Source organism: Podarcis muralis, chromosome 6 (assembly GCF_964188315.1).
Source record: "Podarcis muralis chromosome 6, rPodMur119.hap1.1, whole genome shotgun sequence".
In the NCBI taxonomy this organism is placed as follows: domain Eukaryota; kingdom Metazoa; phylum Chordata; class Lepidosauria; order Squamata; family Lacertidae; genus Podarcis; species Podarcis muralis.
The window spans coordinates 90,587,623-90,604,819 of record NC_135660.1 but is presented as its reverse complement, the minus strand read 5'-3'; the positions used below and the strand labels follow the sequence as shown (position 1 = coordinate 90,604,819).

Below are 17,197 nucleotides of genomic sequence, written 5' to 3'. Positions count from 1 at the left end.
ACTCTTTTTTTAAATCATCGGCCATTTCCATTTCTTCCGCATCTTCACAGATGTGGTATATCGCACCGAGTTTCTTGATGTACCGGAAGAGGGGAGGACCAGGGTTCAAATCCCATTTAGCTATGCAGCCTGGACCAATCCCTTTCTCAGCAAAACTCGCCTCACAGGATGAGGAAAAGGGCGGGTGGTGGTGGTTGTGAGAACTTTGTACATTAGCCTGAGCCCCTTAAAGAAGCGGTGGAATCAAAGTATAATAAATAAATTCAAATTGAGCTTGCAAATGCCTTGGGGGGAAATACAGTGCAACATCTTAGCTGCAAAAGGCGAGAGCTATGCCTGCTGCCTTTTAAGCCCCCCACTGCACCCCCACCAGCAGCCCATTTTCTAAAGAAGGGTGGATGTGTGCTCAGTTATAAGGACAAAACTTGAGCTCAGCCTGCAGAAGAGCTGAAGCTGACTCGGGAAAGGTGGAGAAGTGCTGTCATGAATGCGTGCGCTATCATTTCACGTTCTTTAATGTACCGAGTAGACCGGTTGCACCAAATTGCAGCCACGTTTCAGGCCTCCTGAAAGTGGCGAAAAAGGAAGAGAGTCCTCATGCTCTTAGGAATCCTACACATTGCCAGCTGCACATATATTTCCAGAAATAAATGCAACGGCAGATAAGCAGAGGTAAGTAAAAACTTCCAGCAACCGACAGGCAATTCGGCGAAAGTACAGTTATGTTTCTGCTAAAGGAAGGGGGGGGAAGGAAGAAAAGACAGTGTTAACAGTCACTAAAATCCCCTCCATATTATGGTGAATGAAAGTGGAAAGGAGATCAAGGCTGCTGGTGGATTCAACATTTCTGAGAAAGCCAAAAATGTTCAATGAGGAATGCCAGAAAAAGGCGTAAGCGTCAGGAGGATGGCATGTGAAGATTCTGACGGAACCTGCAACCTAGCTGGGATACTTTGAAATTGCCTTGCAGTACAGCACTCTCTGCAGTCTGCCGGCTTTCATATGTTTAAATGGGATAAACAATGGCATAGCTTCTTAATCATTGCTCCTACTTGCCATCAGCCTGTAAAACTGTAGAAGTCAGTTGCTCTGTTTATAACTGCATGAAAATTTAATTTTAATAGATTCCCCTCGGCCCCCCTAGTAACAGCACTCAATGTTTTTAACAAACCCAGTCTTTTGAAAAAGGGAATTACAAAAAGGTAAAATAAGTTGTCTCTTCTATTTGAGGGCAAGGTAAACTTTTTCTTTTGTAAAAATGTGAAAACGAAAGAACAACCGCCTCCTAAGAAATAGCAGGATTAACATGATATGTTATTTGAGACTGGATCACACAATGTATGTATGGCTGACCATCTGAATGGAACCTAGTGCAGCCGATAGAGCACTTTCTAAACTCTGAAAGGGTAAGGCTTGATGTGCTGGGAAAATTTATACGAAAATAACTTGCACCCCAGAATGGACAAAAACCAAGGTAGAACATAGAAGAGATTACATGACACCCTCATTACAGAACCTCCTCAAGTCTCATTATAAAATTTATATTAAAACTTAGTAAAGTGCATCTTTTAAAAGACTCGTCTAGTGAAAGAGCATTTGGAAAATATAAAACACTTAACACAAGACATATAATAATAGTTAAATCAGAATGTACATTTTCAAAAACTACTTTTTTAAATTTTTTGATTCACTCAAGAATAAATGGTGTCAGCTACAGTAGTGTTCACATTATTCTTCAGTATTATGCAGCCTCATATGATTTTGTTAGTTGGCAATCTTTAGATTTGGAGCATGGCAAAAGAAGCAGTCTAAACCACCGCTACTTCTCTCTGTGTAATAAGGCTCCTCTGGCAGACAGATGCATGCCATAAAATCATGCTCAGATTTTGGGAAGCTTTGGTGCACTGACCACAGGATTGGCCTCCTGCAAGTACCTCCGCCCTGCATTCTTGTAGTCATAAGTACATGTGTGAGTCTCTGCATAGCGGTGAGTTGCACAGAAGTTGTTTCCACATCTGAAAAGAGAAAGGCAAGTGTTACGAGAACTTCCACAAATCTCATAGTCCAGATACTGTCCCGGAAATAAAATAATGCCGTTTTTAATGGTTGAAGGTCTCATCTAAACGAGTTGAGTAACACAGGAAGGCTTGTAAAACCAGAGAGACAAAATCACTAACTCCTGATGCGAGATCTGCATTCTTTGTACAGCACAATCTGCTGTATGTTCACTGGAAAAAAGTCTGTGTTGGAAGATATTGGACTATGCAGAACTGGCGAAATCCAACAGCAAAATTAAGAAAAATCTAATGATGAGTGTTTTGTGGAAGAATGGATGCTTTTTCAGACTACTTAAATATTATGGTATGGTGAACTTGTGAGCAGGATTTCAGCTATGAGCAACGGAAGTAATTTGATTGTAATAATTTGGTTATGTTTTGATAGACGGAAGATAGGCTGTAGCAGAAGGGGAATAAAAACAACTGCATGGGAAAAGGGGTGGGAAGTCAACAAAAAACAGAGAAAAGGCGAACTTGTGTTATGACTATGTATGTTGAAAATGCTGAAACTCAATAAAATATAATTGGAGAAAAACCAAGTCCCACTGTGCTGAATGAGGCTCACTCCCAGGAAACTGTGAATCAGATTCCAACCTAAAAGGGTTAAAAGTATAGCACTCAAGGATGGAAAGGGGGCATTGGGAGGAAGACCACAACAGAGGAGTGGAGAAGAGAGATGCCATAAGCTGGATGGGATCATGCTGGAGGTTCTATCCTTGCTTATGGAGGCCCATGCTAACCACAAATAGAAAGGGGAAGGTTGATTTCTCTTGCAGTCTGCTCTGTTACACCTCACGATGTCCTCCAGGGTCACGTGAGTCCTGACCTTCTGGAGCAAATTTCTGAGAGGCATTGGGATCTACAGGGAAAACTGCTGAAGACTGCCTCCTGCCCACCTCCCAAATCCATTAGCAAAATCCACCCTCTGCTGTTGTTATCAAAAGCCCTTCTGAGGATGCAAGGGCACAGTAACTTAATCTGAGGCAGCAGCACTCGTAAAGGCAAAGGGACCCTTGACTATTAGGTCCAGTCGTGGCCAACTCTGGGGTTGCGGTGCTCATCTCACTTTATTGGCCGAGGGAGCCGGCGTACAGCTTCCGGGTCATGTGGCCAGCATGACTAAGCCGCTTCTGGTGAACCAGAGTAGCACACGGAAACGCCGTTTACCTTCCCGCTGGAGTGGTATCTATTTATCTACTTGCACTTTGACGTGCTTTCAAACTGCTAGGTTGGCAGGAGCAGGGACCAAGCAATGGGATCCCCGTCACAGGGATTCTAACCGCCAACCTTCTGTGTCCTAGGCTTTGTGGTTTAACCCACGTGCCACCCGCGTCCCAGCAGCACTCATACACCGGATTAATAACCCGGGTTCAGACCAGTCAAATGGAGGTACTGAACTTTGATACTGATGAACAGTGGGCAGAGTCCAGTGGGACTGAGGTTTATGAAGGCCTTGAGAAGATAGCAGGAGGTGACAGTCTGAGAAATGTTTTATGTTTGCAAATGAGGAACCTAATGAGGCGATCGTATTTGCTTAGCTTGTCTGGAACAGCAGGGTGAGAGGTAGGGAGTCAATCAAAAAGGAATACCTGAAGTTGGAGAGAGATAGAAAAAGGGGATAAAAAGGTGACGGTCAGAGACAGAGGAAAAACTACCTAGAGTGGGACCAAATAATCAAGGCAAGAAAGAGCAGAGGAGGGGGGGAGACCAGAGTCAATGAGTTACTCTGGCTTGCAAATTCAGAGATCCTGATGTCTAAGAACCAATAGCTTTGTATTTGTGGCTTCCTCTCGTGTGTCTGCTGCAGCTGCAGCTTAACAACATTGCAAAGCCATTTGAACTTGTCTGACCTGTCACTGCTTGGTTCAAATGGTGAGAAGAACGCTAATGGATTCCAGGCATGCACTTCAAACAGGGCGATAGTGTCCCTGCCGGGGTCCTTTTATAAAATGCCACAAAAATCCCCACAACCACCACTTCGAAGTGTATATCAAACGGCTTGTAAGGAAATAACTCATTTCAGCAATTGTCTTGGCCAGCCAATTCCACTGGATTAGAGCAGGCATAAAGAACTAGTGCCTGAACACAATTTGGCAGGCATTTTGCAATTCCCTTTGTCGTGTATGACTTAGCTGAGATTCCTGCATTGCAGGGGGTTGGACTAGATGACCCCTGGAGTTCCTTCCAACTCTACGATTCTATTGTATCTGGAAGAAGAGGGTGGTTTTATTCAGCGTAAACCCACTGAAATTAGTCACGGGGGAGGGGAGAGCAGAAGAATCCAATTATTTTAACAGTAGGGCATACATTATGGTTTCTCCCAGCAGGACCAGGACTAACTCCTGGACATGACAACTTTCAACTTCCAGCAGCAATTCTGGTAAATTTCTGTGATTCCACAGGGCCTCTGCGTGCCCTCCCTCCCATTCACACAAATCTCTACCACCTTTAAAAGGAAGCTCAAGGTATGACCCCTTTTAAATGAGATGCAAAATATTCGGAGATATTTTACAATGGACAGCCCTTCATCCCTTGGAGATTTACGTCAAGAAATTTCACATTTTATCAATGAAGAAATAATAACCATTAATAAGTGACAAAGCACGGCAACAAGCTTTCGTTTGGAGACAAACGCATTCCAGGTGCAAACTCAACCTACCTACATTCATAGCTAGTCGCTAATCCAGTTTTCTTTCCACAGAAGAAACAGTGCTTTGTCATTTTCTTTTTAGGCTGAACTGAACCATTCACAGGTGGGAGATGAGTTGCATCACCTGCTTTCCAAAAGCAAAACGTTCTCAATTTATATGTGCTCTCAGAGAAATGGTGTAAGAGAAAAACAGCACACACGGAAAACCTTGCTTCGCAGGTGAAAAACAGTTTCTTGTTTCAAGTGACTTTTCTATGCCCCCCAAAATTACATAATGCAAACTTTGGCAGCAGTAAACATGTTAGCCTGACACATGTTGTTTGATTAATGTGTTTTAATTATAATTAAATACTGCATATTTTTTTGTTAGCGCAATACACGCTGTATAGAAAACTAAGTGGTTTTAGTTATGTGAGATCTATGCTGCCCAAAAGAACTACTTTTTTTTATTTAGAATGATTACCTTTGAAGAGTTTTGGTTCCAGAACTGCTGTCTATAGAAAAGAGAGGTTGGATACTCCCTCTTAGATCCTAGTTCAGTTTCAAATGAGACAAGCACTTTCTAGCTGATAACAGCAATATGGATTTATTACTCACCTATTCTTTTTCCTGCAGCCACAATACTTCCATTCAATCCAAGTCCAGGAGACTAAAAAGAGAGAGGTTAAAAGTAAATACAGCTAGAAGACACACCAGATGCAAATATGAAAAACAATTAAACAAGCTACCATACCATTGGTATATACCTCTTCAACTTACAGTTTTTTGCTGATGTGAAATTTCATACAATAAATTGTTGTTAGAACCCCAGACACACCGAACATTTCACTGGGAAAACCCATATGCCGAACACTGTTTAATGAGAACCTATTTTGAACAGAACTGGTACATATGAAAATATATTTATACATATAATTCTGTATAAGGAAGTCAATCAGGGCTTACTCCAGATTTTTTGAAGTTTAACAGAAACTCAGAATGATGTTCAATGCAACAAGAAAAAGATGAAACATGTAAGTTGTTTTCTGTGGTGGTGTAATGTTTTCATTAAAATGCTGAAATGCGGAATAATATCTCATTCTTTTCAGTAACAAAAGCTGTTGTAGGACTCCCTGCTCCTAGGTGGTCCCAGTGACTTCAGTCATTTGAGAGCACGAGAGAAACCGTGTGCATATCAGAGCAGATTTTCTGGTCCTCTCAGAAGCCATTTGGTTTGCAAAAACAAAAAAGGCAATGGATTTGTAGCAGGGTTTCACAAATTATGGCTAGCCCTTGTGGCCAATCATTATTTGCTACTGCCTTGCCATATAGTTGAATCACACTAAATCTAGACTAAAACCTAACATTATAGTCAAAATATGAATACGGAACCACACATTCTCCACATTTTTTTGGATTTTGTTTATATCATATTTATAAGGCATAGGCGGAACCAACAAAAAATGCTGTAAGCAAAGCTCTTTTCATTGGAACCCAGGGTCCAAACCTAGGTGCTAACTACTTAAAAGAAATAGTATAAAACTTAAATTTATTTCCAATATTGTGTAATTATTGTTATTGTTGGGTATTGCATGCAGAAGTTGTTTAGTATTGTACAGTATTTCTTATAATGGTTCCCTTTTTGTTGGGATATGTAAATGACTCAGAGACTTCTGTTGAAATATGCTGCAGTATATAAATAAAATAAAATAAATCAATAGGCCCTTCAAATACCTGTTGGCATTTTAAATCTCCATGAACACTAAAGGACATGTTAGCAGCTCACCTGTTCCAATTAATTGAACGGGTGGAAAGAATGCAAACCCCTCCACAATTTTTTAATGACAGCAACTTGTTCAGGGTTTAATGTCAAACTTTAAAGAGAAAGATGAGGGTGATGGTGCCCTATTTTAGTTCAGGAAGGATTTTATTTATCTAAATATTTACATACCACTATTTCATAAAACACATCAAAGCAGTTTACGACAGAAGTTACATTAAACCATAAGGTAAAAACCATATAAAAACGATTAAAACCAGACATCAATTAACTATAGTGTGGAAAAATGCATTACAGTATATGTTTGCAAGATTTAGAAGAATTAAGGAAGTGTGTTAAACTGTTACACATGTCATAGATAGCATTCCATACATCTGCTGCTGCTACTTTCTACAAAACCCTGGCATGAAGGGGAAAGATATCATTCCTCTTTTCCTCCACAAAGAACTTAGGGAACGAAGAAGTGACTGGGGAGAACACCATTGAGAAGCATTTTCACCCTTTTGGAAACCGGCACCTGTTATCTCCCATTATCCCCTGCCTTATTTGGGCACCAAGATACACAGAACTCTCTTGTGAATGCCAGAACAATCTCCTCTCTTCTGCTAGTGCTGCTATGGGAGCCTTATCCTGCACCAGGCAAACTGTGCTGCTTGTTAAACACAGTGAAGTTATGTAGGTAAGGTGCAGGAAGGGAGCAGGGCTGCAAAATATCGGTTTCATGTTCAACAAATCATTATATTCACTTAGAGGTAAACAACTGCTGGAATAATTTTTATCAGTGCATTTTCTGCACTGACAACTTTTGGTTAATGGCCACTGTTAATAACATAACTATATCATTATAATAACATAATTATTTCACTGTTTGTACTTCTCTGCATTTCACATCCCTCTGATCTGCTTACAACCACTAACAATGAAGTGAATCCATGAAACTTGAACCAGAAAAGTTTTGTTAGTTCTTAAGGCGTTACAAGACTTTTTGAAGTTTTTGCTGCAATGGCCTAACATAGCTACAAAGTACAGCAAGCCCTTTCCCGTCCTTCCCCTGCCCCCAAAACATTGCCAGGCAATACAGTATTCCCATCACCAGCCCAAACCAGGGAAGAAACGCGAAAACACAGTATCTTAGTAAGAACCTAAAGCGAATGAGACTTTTATGTACGATTTTTGTTGTTTTTGTGTTGCCCTTGATATGGTTGGCATCAAAAGCTGAGCAGCTTGAATCAAAACAAGAGCCCAAGAACTCAAGAGTCATATTCAGCCATCAACGCTCCCAATATAATAAGCATTTGGGTAAGGGGAGATTTCTGATCACAGGGAGAGGCTAGGGGCGTTTCAGTGTCTTACTTTTTGCAGATATATTCCAACGCTTGGATGGCAACTGAAGAGTCATTGGCTACAGTTCCACACTCTCCCTTGCACAATTTTCTTATTGGAGTGTCTTATCTGAATAAGGCTGATGTACTGAAGATGCGTGTTTTATATCGCCTTTCAGTAAAATTCCCATGTGCAATTTGCATAAGCAAATACAGATTAATTCATGATCCTGGTTTCACTGAACATGTTGATAGGCGAGACTTGGAGGTTTCTAGTGGGCCACAGCACATCAAAATAACAGTTCCCTTCTATATTACTCATAATTTGGATGTAGACAGCAGTGAACTATTAACATGCCTTAGAGGAGAGCGCAAAATATGGTTTGAAGCTCAACATCAAAAAAACGAAGATCATGGCCACTGGTCCCATCACCTCCTGGCAAATAGAAGGGGAAGAAATGGAGGCAGTGAGAGATTTTACTTTCTTGGGCTCCATGATCATTGCAGATGGTGACAGCAGCCACGAAATTAAAAGACGCCTGCTTCTTGGGAGAAAAGCAATGACAAACCTAGACAGCATCTTAAAAAGCAGAGACATCACCTTGCCAACAAAGGTCCGTATAGTTAAAGCTATGGTTTTCCCAGTAGTGATGTATGGAAGTGAGAGTTGGACCATAAAGAAGGCTGATCGCCAAATAATTGGTGCTTTTGAATTATGGTGCTGGAGGAGACTCTTGAGAGTCCCATGGACTGCAAGAAGATCAAACCTATCCATTCTGAAGGAAATCAGCCCTGAGTGCTCACTGGAAGGACGGATCCTGAAGCTGAGGCTCCAATACTTTGGTCATCTCACGAGAAGAGAAGACTCCCTGGAAAAGACCCTGATGTTGGGAAAGATGGAAGGCACAAGGAGAAGGGGATGACAGAAGACGAGTTGGTTGGATAGTATTCTCAGAACTACCAGCATGAGTTTGACCAAACTGCGGGAGGCAGTGGAAGACAGGAGTGCCTGGCGTGCTCTGGTCCATGGGGTCACGAAGAGTCGGACATGACAAAATGACTAAACAACAACAACAACAAAAAAGAACCGCATATGGCTTAGCTAATGTAGCAAAGTGTGAAACTGGATAGATACCGTATTTTTTGCTCCATAAGACGCACCAGACCACAAGACGCACCTAGTTTTTGGAGGAGGAAAACAAGGGGGGGGGGGAGAAAATCTGAATCTCAGAAGCCAGAACAGCAAGAGGGATTGCTGCGCAGTGAAAGCAGCGATCCCTCTTGCTGTTCTGGCTTCTGGGATAGCTGCGCAGCCTACATTTGCTCCATAAGACGCACACACATTTCCCCTTACTTTTTAGGAGGGAAAAAGTGAGTCTTATAGAGCAAAAAATACGGTAGATAGATAGATAGATTAAGCAAAAGCTTTTTGGATGATCAAACTGGAAGTCACAAGAAAATGAATGGAATTTATCACCAAGATAGAAATTAAATACCTAAATTATGACGTCCTAGGCTTCTGAAAAGTATGGCTGGTACCTACCTGAAAGGTAGTTTTCCACTGGCAGTGCAAGGCTATTGGGTTGGGCTTACTGCTTGAAGATGTGGTCAAAGGCACCATGAACAAGCCCAACATGCCGAAGAAATACTGATACAAACAGTACTGAACACCCACATCTAGTTCTCAATTCCAGCTGCAATCAGCTTTGTGACTCTTAACAGAAACAAACACTAATCAAGCCTTCTAAGGAACACAAAGAGGAATCTCATCTATTTAGAAAGCTTATGTACTTACTAGGAAGTATCCGGGCATTTCATTGTGGGGAGCGGCCACGTTGTAGCTTTCTCCTTGAAAATGTTGGAGGTTTGTAGTCCGCGCAATACCAGCAGTCCGAAACCTGCTTGTCCCACAGGAATTCTGCAAGGCATCTCTGTTTGCGCTCCGGGCCAGCGAACTTAGGAACCCCACATTATTTACAGAGACCACAGGATCTTTGGATGCCTTGACCGCTACTTCTGTGACTTCCCGTGCCTCCATTTTAGAAAGGAGGTCGGGTCTTTTGCCGGGCGAGTCTAAACCTATGCCGTGGAATTTGGAAGTCCTTGGGTATGAGGAGTCGGCTAAATTGTGCAACTCCAAGGAGCGCAGAACATTTGGCGAGGCGGCGGGCCTCAAGTTACCAACCTCGAAAAACTTGGACTGAGCTGGAGGTTTCCGAGGACTGTAACGTGTCATCTGTGCGGAGCAGTGAAGAGGCGACAACTGTGTGTTCTTCTGGGGACTTAGTTCGCAAGAATTAAGAATACTAGTATCCGCTGCTGCTGCTGCTGCTGCTGCAGGGGTCAGGAGTTTTGTAATTGTCTTGTTTGGAAGATCTGAAGAAGCAGAGTCCTCATCCCCCTCAGATAAATGGAGCTCCGTGTTGACTTTTCCTATTCCATATAAATCACTGCATGGTTCAGCTAACAAGGCAAAAGCGTCAGAGTTTGGTATAACTTTTTCTTCTGCAGCATACAGCTTTACATTGGTGAGATTTGGATATAAGAAAGGACCAGCTTCGTTTGTTGCCGAACTGTTATCTATATTTCTCCCAGGGTGCCTAAGTGGAGCAGGGACCGGAAGAACCACGCTGTTTGGAGGAAGCTTTGAATCTTCTTTTTCCACGCGTGGAATTTTAGAGGGCAGCCTGAGGCTGCTAAGTGACTGTGGAGCGGTCTCCCACCTGTCATTTTCCTTCACGAAGTCATTACTAGTGGACGGCATCCTTCTGCCAGCAGATGTTAAAAACGAAAGTGCATTTTGAGAAAAGTCTGAGGTATTTGAATTCCTAGGAGGTAGGCACGGTTGTCCCATACGGCGGAGCGCTCGCAAAAATTTCTGGTGAGCAGCTGTGACTGAGCCACTAGATGGGCGAGGAGCCAATGGAGGGTGGGGGTTCACTTTAATCGTTTTTTTAGGCTGTGAAAAAAGAAAAAGGAGACGTGGTTATTACTACTTTTTCTGCATTACAATATCCACAAAAATTCCGAGATGACTTTTCAAATTTAAAAATAGCCTCTTCTCACTTTCTTTAACTGCATACCTTTCCAAGCATGGCCAATTAAGAAATTAAGTGAATTTAAATGTTGCTCAGTGTCCAGATTAATAAAAGTTCAAAACTATAAATCTGCATAGATGGCAATGTTAATAACTAATTCTTTTCTAATAAATAATGAGAATATTGGGGGGGGGAAACAGATACACTAAATAACACCACTTTGCATTTATTAAATATAAAAACAGATTCTCATTTAGAAGTTGTTTACTATATACAGTCGAACCTCGGCTCTCTAACGCCTTGGGAGTTGAACATTCCGGCTCCCGAATGGTTGAAAACTGGAAGTGAATGTTCTGGTTTTTTAATGTTCTTTTGAAAGCCGAACGTCTGACGGGGCTTCCGATTGGCTGCAGGAGTTTCCTGTAGCAAATAGAAGCCACACTTTGGAAGTCAAACATTTCGGAAGTCAAAGGGACTTCCGGAACGGATTCTGTTCAACTTCCAAGGTACAACTGTACCTTATACTGAAAACGCATCTTTGTAATAAGTGGCACACACATATATTCTGGGCATATAGTATTATCTTTTGTTGGAACAATGTCTGCTATTGAAATAAAAAGTTGCTACAGGCAGATCAGGATGTATTTGTCTCTCCCTTACTAAAGTTTTGGTCCAAAAAAAGTACCCTTATTTCTATACGTTTCCTCGCTTTAAGGCCAACAAAGCAAATTCCCTCTAACAGTTCTGTGATGAATCCTTGTAGTCTATAAAGGTTAAGGCAGTCAGCTAGCTCTTCAAAAGAAATGAATATGCAGATAGTTCTGTATGGGGTAGAAGATTCTGTGCCTTCACCTTTTTACTCAGATTCATGTTCTCCATCTTTGCTCTAAGAAGCTTCATTTTATTCATCGTAATAGAATTCTCAATAATCTGTTCACCAGAAGGAGATGCCTCTGTATCATCTTCATCATCCGCATACAAATTATAAACAGAACCACCACTGGCAAGGAGAGAGTGCAAATTTAATATTAGGTATTTAAGTTGTAAATATAGATGCCAAACATTCAAAGCAATGGGGGGAGGGAGAGTTGTCAAAAGCTTTCAAAATTAAGCAGGATAATATGGGAAGAGGTGGTACCCTGGATACATTTATGGCTTTGAAGGTAAGCCCCGACACTCTGAATCGTGCTTAGTGACATGCTGGTAACCAGGGCAGCTGTTTTAAGATCAATATAACATGATCTCATGCGCAAGCACTGGCCAACATTAATGCGCTTGGATCCTGGACCAAGTAAAGTTTCTGAAGAGTCTTCAATGGTAGGCCCAAGCAGAGTGCATTGCAGTTAACGCAATATGGATGTGTGTTACCACAGCAAATTTGACCTCACCAGGAACATGTGCCACTGGTGGCCCATCAGGCTGCAATGCAGAGGGAGAGAAGAAAACCAGGGCTATTCCATTGCCTCTTCTGAAACAGCCTTTGGCCCTTCCTCTATCATCACTCCATCAAGGCTCCCTGAACTGCTTCCATCCCACATGGTTATTATAATTTTTAGAACTGGTGCCTGAGCTTGCTTTCTCCCTCCTTCACCTGCCAAGCCTCTTTTCCTTGAGCCTCTTGACTTTTGTGTTGTAAGGACAGGGCCTAGTTTTTGTCAGCTGCTCAAGAAATCTTTTCAGCTGAAGAGCAAATATATAAGCAAGCAAGCAAGTTGGGTGAAAGGCACTTCTGGCTACAAGCTGCCACCTGAGTCCAGAGGTGTTCCAAGCTTGTGAACCTGATTCAAAAATCCAAAACAGTTTCAGTCACTGTACTCTGGTTGCACGTCCCCAAGGTCTTTCAACGCCACATTTTCAGGATCCATTGTTTCATAATTTTAGAATTCTGTGCCTTTTCCTTCCCCCTCAAACCTATGGGCCGGTCAGACTCCAATCTGCCTCATCAGCTGTAGCAAAAAGTTGAAGCGCTTCTTCAGAATGTGGGCCCTGCAGATTATTCCTACCAAATCTGTAAGAAAAGTTTCTATGTTAGACATTTTTTAACTTTTCCGAAAAGAAGTAAAACCCAGTATACCTTAACGATTCAGACAATGGTGTTAAAGTTCCATCTCCCTTGTCTATAATACGGAAAAAATTCAGTTGATCTCCTTCGCGGTATACTAAGAAGGTAACCTGTTTGCTGGATGGAACCTTCTCCCAAATATCGTCACGACTGGGATCCATGTATTCTGTTATTTCCCTAATTGGGTCTCCCACGGGAACTGAGAGGAAAAACAACCAGAAATATTTTATTGTCTGAAAGCAAGGACGCACACTTATCACCTAGGCAACAAACTGAAAAGATTTATCTCCTGAAGCTATCCTAAAGTGTCTGTAATAGGCCAAATTAAGTGATTGTCCACTTAACTTCCTCAAATAAATAATTACCGTACAGTGGTACCTCACAAGACGAATGCCTCGCAAGACAAAAAACTCGCAAGACGAAAGGGTTTTTGGTTTTTTGAGTTGCTTCGCAAGACGATTTTCCCTATGGGCTTGCTTCGCAAGACGGAAACGTCTTGCAAGTTTGTTTCCTTTTTCTTAACACCGTTAATACAGTTGCGACTTGACTTCGAGGAGCAACTCATAGCACGCGGTGTGGTAGCCTTTTTTGAGGTTTTTGAAGACGTTGGTGATTTTTGAAGCTTTTCCAAAACTTTCCCAAAACCGTGCTTCGCAAGACGAAAAAAATCGCAAGACGAAAAAACTCGTGGAACGAATTAATTTCGTCTTGCGAGGCACCACTGTATTTTTTGCTCTATAAGACTCACTTTTCCCCTCCTAAAAAGTAAGGGGAAATGTGTGTGCGGCTTATGGAGCGAATGCAGGCTGCGCAGCTATCCCAGAAGCCAGAACAGCAAGAGGGATCGCTGCTTTCACTGCGCAGAGATCCCTCTTGCTGTTCTGGCTTCTGAGATTCAGAATATTTTTGTTCTTGTTTTCCTCCTCCAAAAACTAGGTGCATCTTGTGGTCTGGTGCGTCTTATAGAGCAAAAAATACGGTAACTTATGATCAAGTTGCTGTCAAGTAAGAACCATTTTCAAATAGAAATTTAATAAATAAAATCAATAACCGGCTAGACCTTGTAATGCTTCAGCAAACTTTACGGAAGCTCAGAAAAAGAGAGAGCCCCTTTACCCTTACCAGCAAAATTGTCGACAAAAAGACTGGGCTGCACTTGCAGACAGATCTCTAGAGCTGACACAGGTCATTGTGTGGGCCAGAGTTTGCCCATCTTTTTGGGCCAGTGGCCACATTTCAGACTTTAAGAAACTGTTGTGGCTGCCGGTCATGACATGGCTGCCACAGGGGGACACGGCATAACACAACACCGCCATGAGGGGCATGATATGACACAAAATCAAGAGTATTGTCATTGCTGCTCAAGACTACCTTATGCTTACCATGGGAAGCCGGCTACGTCCTGCTGGTCTTGAGTGTGGAGATCACACAATATAGATTTCTCTCTCTCTCTCTCTCTCTCTCTCTCTCTCACACACACACACACACACACACACACACCCCAACCACACAAATACATACCCCCCCATCTCTCTCTGCCCCCAGACTACAGACCCCTCTCTTCCATGCACAAACCTCACAGATAGCTCTCCCTCTCCCAGATCACACATTCCTGCACACACACACACACACACACACACACACACCCCTCCTTCCTTCTCTCTCTCTCTCTCTCTCTCTCTGGGGTAATGCAACTGCTAGCTCAAGACTGGCAGGCAACAAGCAAGCAATGAGGCAGGTGGGTGAGGAAGCCTTCTCTGCCGTCTCTCCCCCCCCCCCCCGCAAAAAAAAAAAAAAATCCTTCCAAACCAACCAGAAGGCAAGGGGCAGACCCATCCAGCTCCAGCAACCACTCTGAACTGTTCTGCCATGTAAAGAACCAAAGCAAACCAAAATAATAATAGTAGTAATAATATATATAGATATAGACAGATATACATTTATAGTGGGTTACCAACCCAATGGGGACGCGGGTGGCACTGTGGTCTAAACCACTGAGCCTAGGGCTTGCCGATTGGAAGGTCGGCGGTTCAAATCCCCGTGACGGGGTAAGCTCCTGTTGCTTGGTCCCAGCTCCTGCCAACCTAGCAGTTCAAAAGCACACCAGTACAAGTAGATAAATAGGTACCGCACCGGCGGGAAGGTAAATGACATTTCCGTGCACTGCTCTGGTTCCGTCAGAAGTGGCTTAGTCATGCTGGCCACATGACCTGGAAAAACTGTTTGCGGACAAACGCCGGCTCCCTCGGCCTGTAAAGTGAGATGAGCGCCGCAACCCCAGAGTTGTTTGCAACTGGACTTAACTGTCAGGGGTCCTTTACCATTACCGTTTTTTAACTAACCTAATGCCCACAGGCAGCCCAAGGCACCAGCGAAAGCCTTTGAGGGTACTGTGACGCTCGCAGGTGTCTGGGTGGCGGTCCCAGGTTTTTCCCACTTCCAAGGCTGTCAAACCTGTAGTAGCTACGGAAGGCCATTCCTACTGATGCATTTGCCCTTTCCAGCCACAAGAAGTATTTATACAGATGCAAATCAGCCCTTTTTGCTGCTGGTTATGACAGCAAACAAATTTCATCCTAGTGCATGGATTTTCCATTCAAGTCTTCCTGAAGATTTCACACATCCGTAAATAAAAAGATTTTTCTCATACAAACCTTGCAATTTTGAGCGCTGATTTCACTGGAGAATAAGTTTCTGAGTTATCTTTAAGGGCAGCCCCATATATAAGGCACCGCAGCTATCCAACTGGGATGTTATCACATGGATCACCACGGCAAGGCTATACTCTGTCTGGCAAAGGTTGCAAGCACGACAAGGTTGATAAAAGGAACCTGAGGCCAGGTGGGCCCCAAACTGACAATGCTGGATAAAGGAGCACCCCCAAACTGTGAACCAACTCTTTCAGGAGAAGTGCAATGCCAAACAAAGCAAGATAAAACACCAAAGTCCTAGGAACTACCTGCTCATAGTGCCTCTGTCTTATCAGGATTCAGTTTTAGTTTATTGGTTGTCATCCAGCCCATTATGGAGTCCAGATGATGCACCTGTACAGCTTCGCTCAGTTGCGTGGCGAGTTCCCACCTCCCACCAGAAGAAATAAAGACACGAGACACCATAATTAAGGTTAATGGGCAAAAATTGGCCACAACTTTATTGGTTACAGGTGATGAGCGGTATTGGCCTAGGCATTGGTCCTAATCAACTATCTGGCTTCAGGCTGTCTGCCTGAGAGGCCGGGAAGGGTTAACACCAGCAGGGGGAGCCCTGCTGATGCACATCAACTAGGCACTCCCCCGGGGTCACCGCTCGGGGGCGTGCCTTGGGCCCTGCCCTCCATAGGCTTCGGACGGAGCCACGCCCCCCGGAGTCCTTTACCGGACTACCCTTCGCAACCGGGGGAGGTGATGGCGCTCCTCCCCCGCATTCATCTACATAACAATACCCCGACCAATGCCTCGCCGCCAAACCGTGGAAGATGTGACAATTTGCTACGAGGTAGGTGAAAAACCAAGTGGCCGGTGCCAATTTGCCAAGTGGAAAAAATTCCTACCAGGCCCCTCAACGGCGACCAACCGAGGTCCATAGCAAGGTCAAAGAGAAACCTTAAAGGGAGGGTGGGTGGGAAATTCCCCAGCTGATCGGCGGCAAAGAGGAAGTTCCTCTGCCGCACTTTCCTTAAATGCGGCAAGTCACGCCCCCTGAGCCAGACAATAGGCTGGCCAGGGGATGACGCGGCAGAGGATTCCCCCTGTATACGCGGGGCTGGGAGCCAGCCACCGCGTGGGTGTTGGGGGCGGGAAGTCCGCAACCCCACCTCCCCCCTAGGGTTGGAAGTGGCTTTCCAATATCAGAGGGAAATAGCACAGTCATGACTCTGCATTCTAAGCCCTCGGGTGACCTCATGCAGATACTTCATATTGGTGTCTAAGAGCATGGGGGATAAGAAGGAATCTAGCTGAATCCCACCCCCTGTGCTATCTTCTGAAACTAATCTTGGTTTTAGTACCAATTAGTACAAATGTTTTGAGTTTAGTGGCTTCATCTGTACTTTCCGAAAGTTAACTACATTTTCTCAGGATTAAGGAACCCCCTCATAGTTCTGGTCTTTCCTGCAGTATTTATACAGTGGTGCCTCGCAAGACGAAATTAATTCGTTCCGCGAGTTTTGTCGTCTTGCGGTTTTTTTCGTCTTGCGAAGCACGGTGTCGGAAAAGTTTTGGAAAAGCTTCAAAAATCACCAAAGTCTTCAAAAGCCTCAAAAAAGGCTACCACACCACGTTCTATGAGTTGCTCCTTGAATTCAAGTCGC

At 43.4% G+C, this 17,197-nt stretch overlaps 1 protein-coding gene across 8 annotated transcripts in view; it reads right to left on the bottom strand.

Annotated features, from left to right (window-relative positions):
* Positions 1-1,407: 1,407 nt before the first annotated feature.
* Positions 1,408-17,197, bottom strand: part of ZFAND4 (zinc finger AN1-type containing 4) — a 28,722-nt gene continuing 12,932 nt past the window's right edge. For 2 of the 8 annotated variants that reach the window (XM_028728874.2, XM_077930710.1), the window contains exons 5-10: positions 12,901-13,087; positions 11,679-11,826; positions 9,584-10,747; positions 5,305-5,356; positions 4,721-4,834; positions 1,408-2,015 (exon numbers count right to left, since the gene is read on the bottom strand). In XM_028728874.2, coding sequence (XP_028584707.2) covers positions 1,765-2,015; positions 4,721-4,834; positions 5,305-5,356; positions 9,584-10,747; positions 11,679-11,826; positions 12,901-13,087 — 1,916 coding nt within the window. In that variant the 3' untranslated portion in view covers positions 1,408-1,764. Of the gene's footprint in view, positions 2,016-4,190; positions 4,265-4,716; positions 4,835-5,304; positions 5,357-9,583; positions 10,748-11,678; positions 11,827-12,900; positions 13,088-17,197 lie in introns of all 8 variants that reach the window. The other 6 variants (XR_013393314.1, XM_077930711.1, XM_028728878.2 and 3 more) reach the window with 6 other exon arrangements.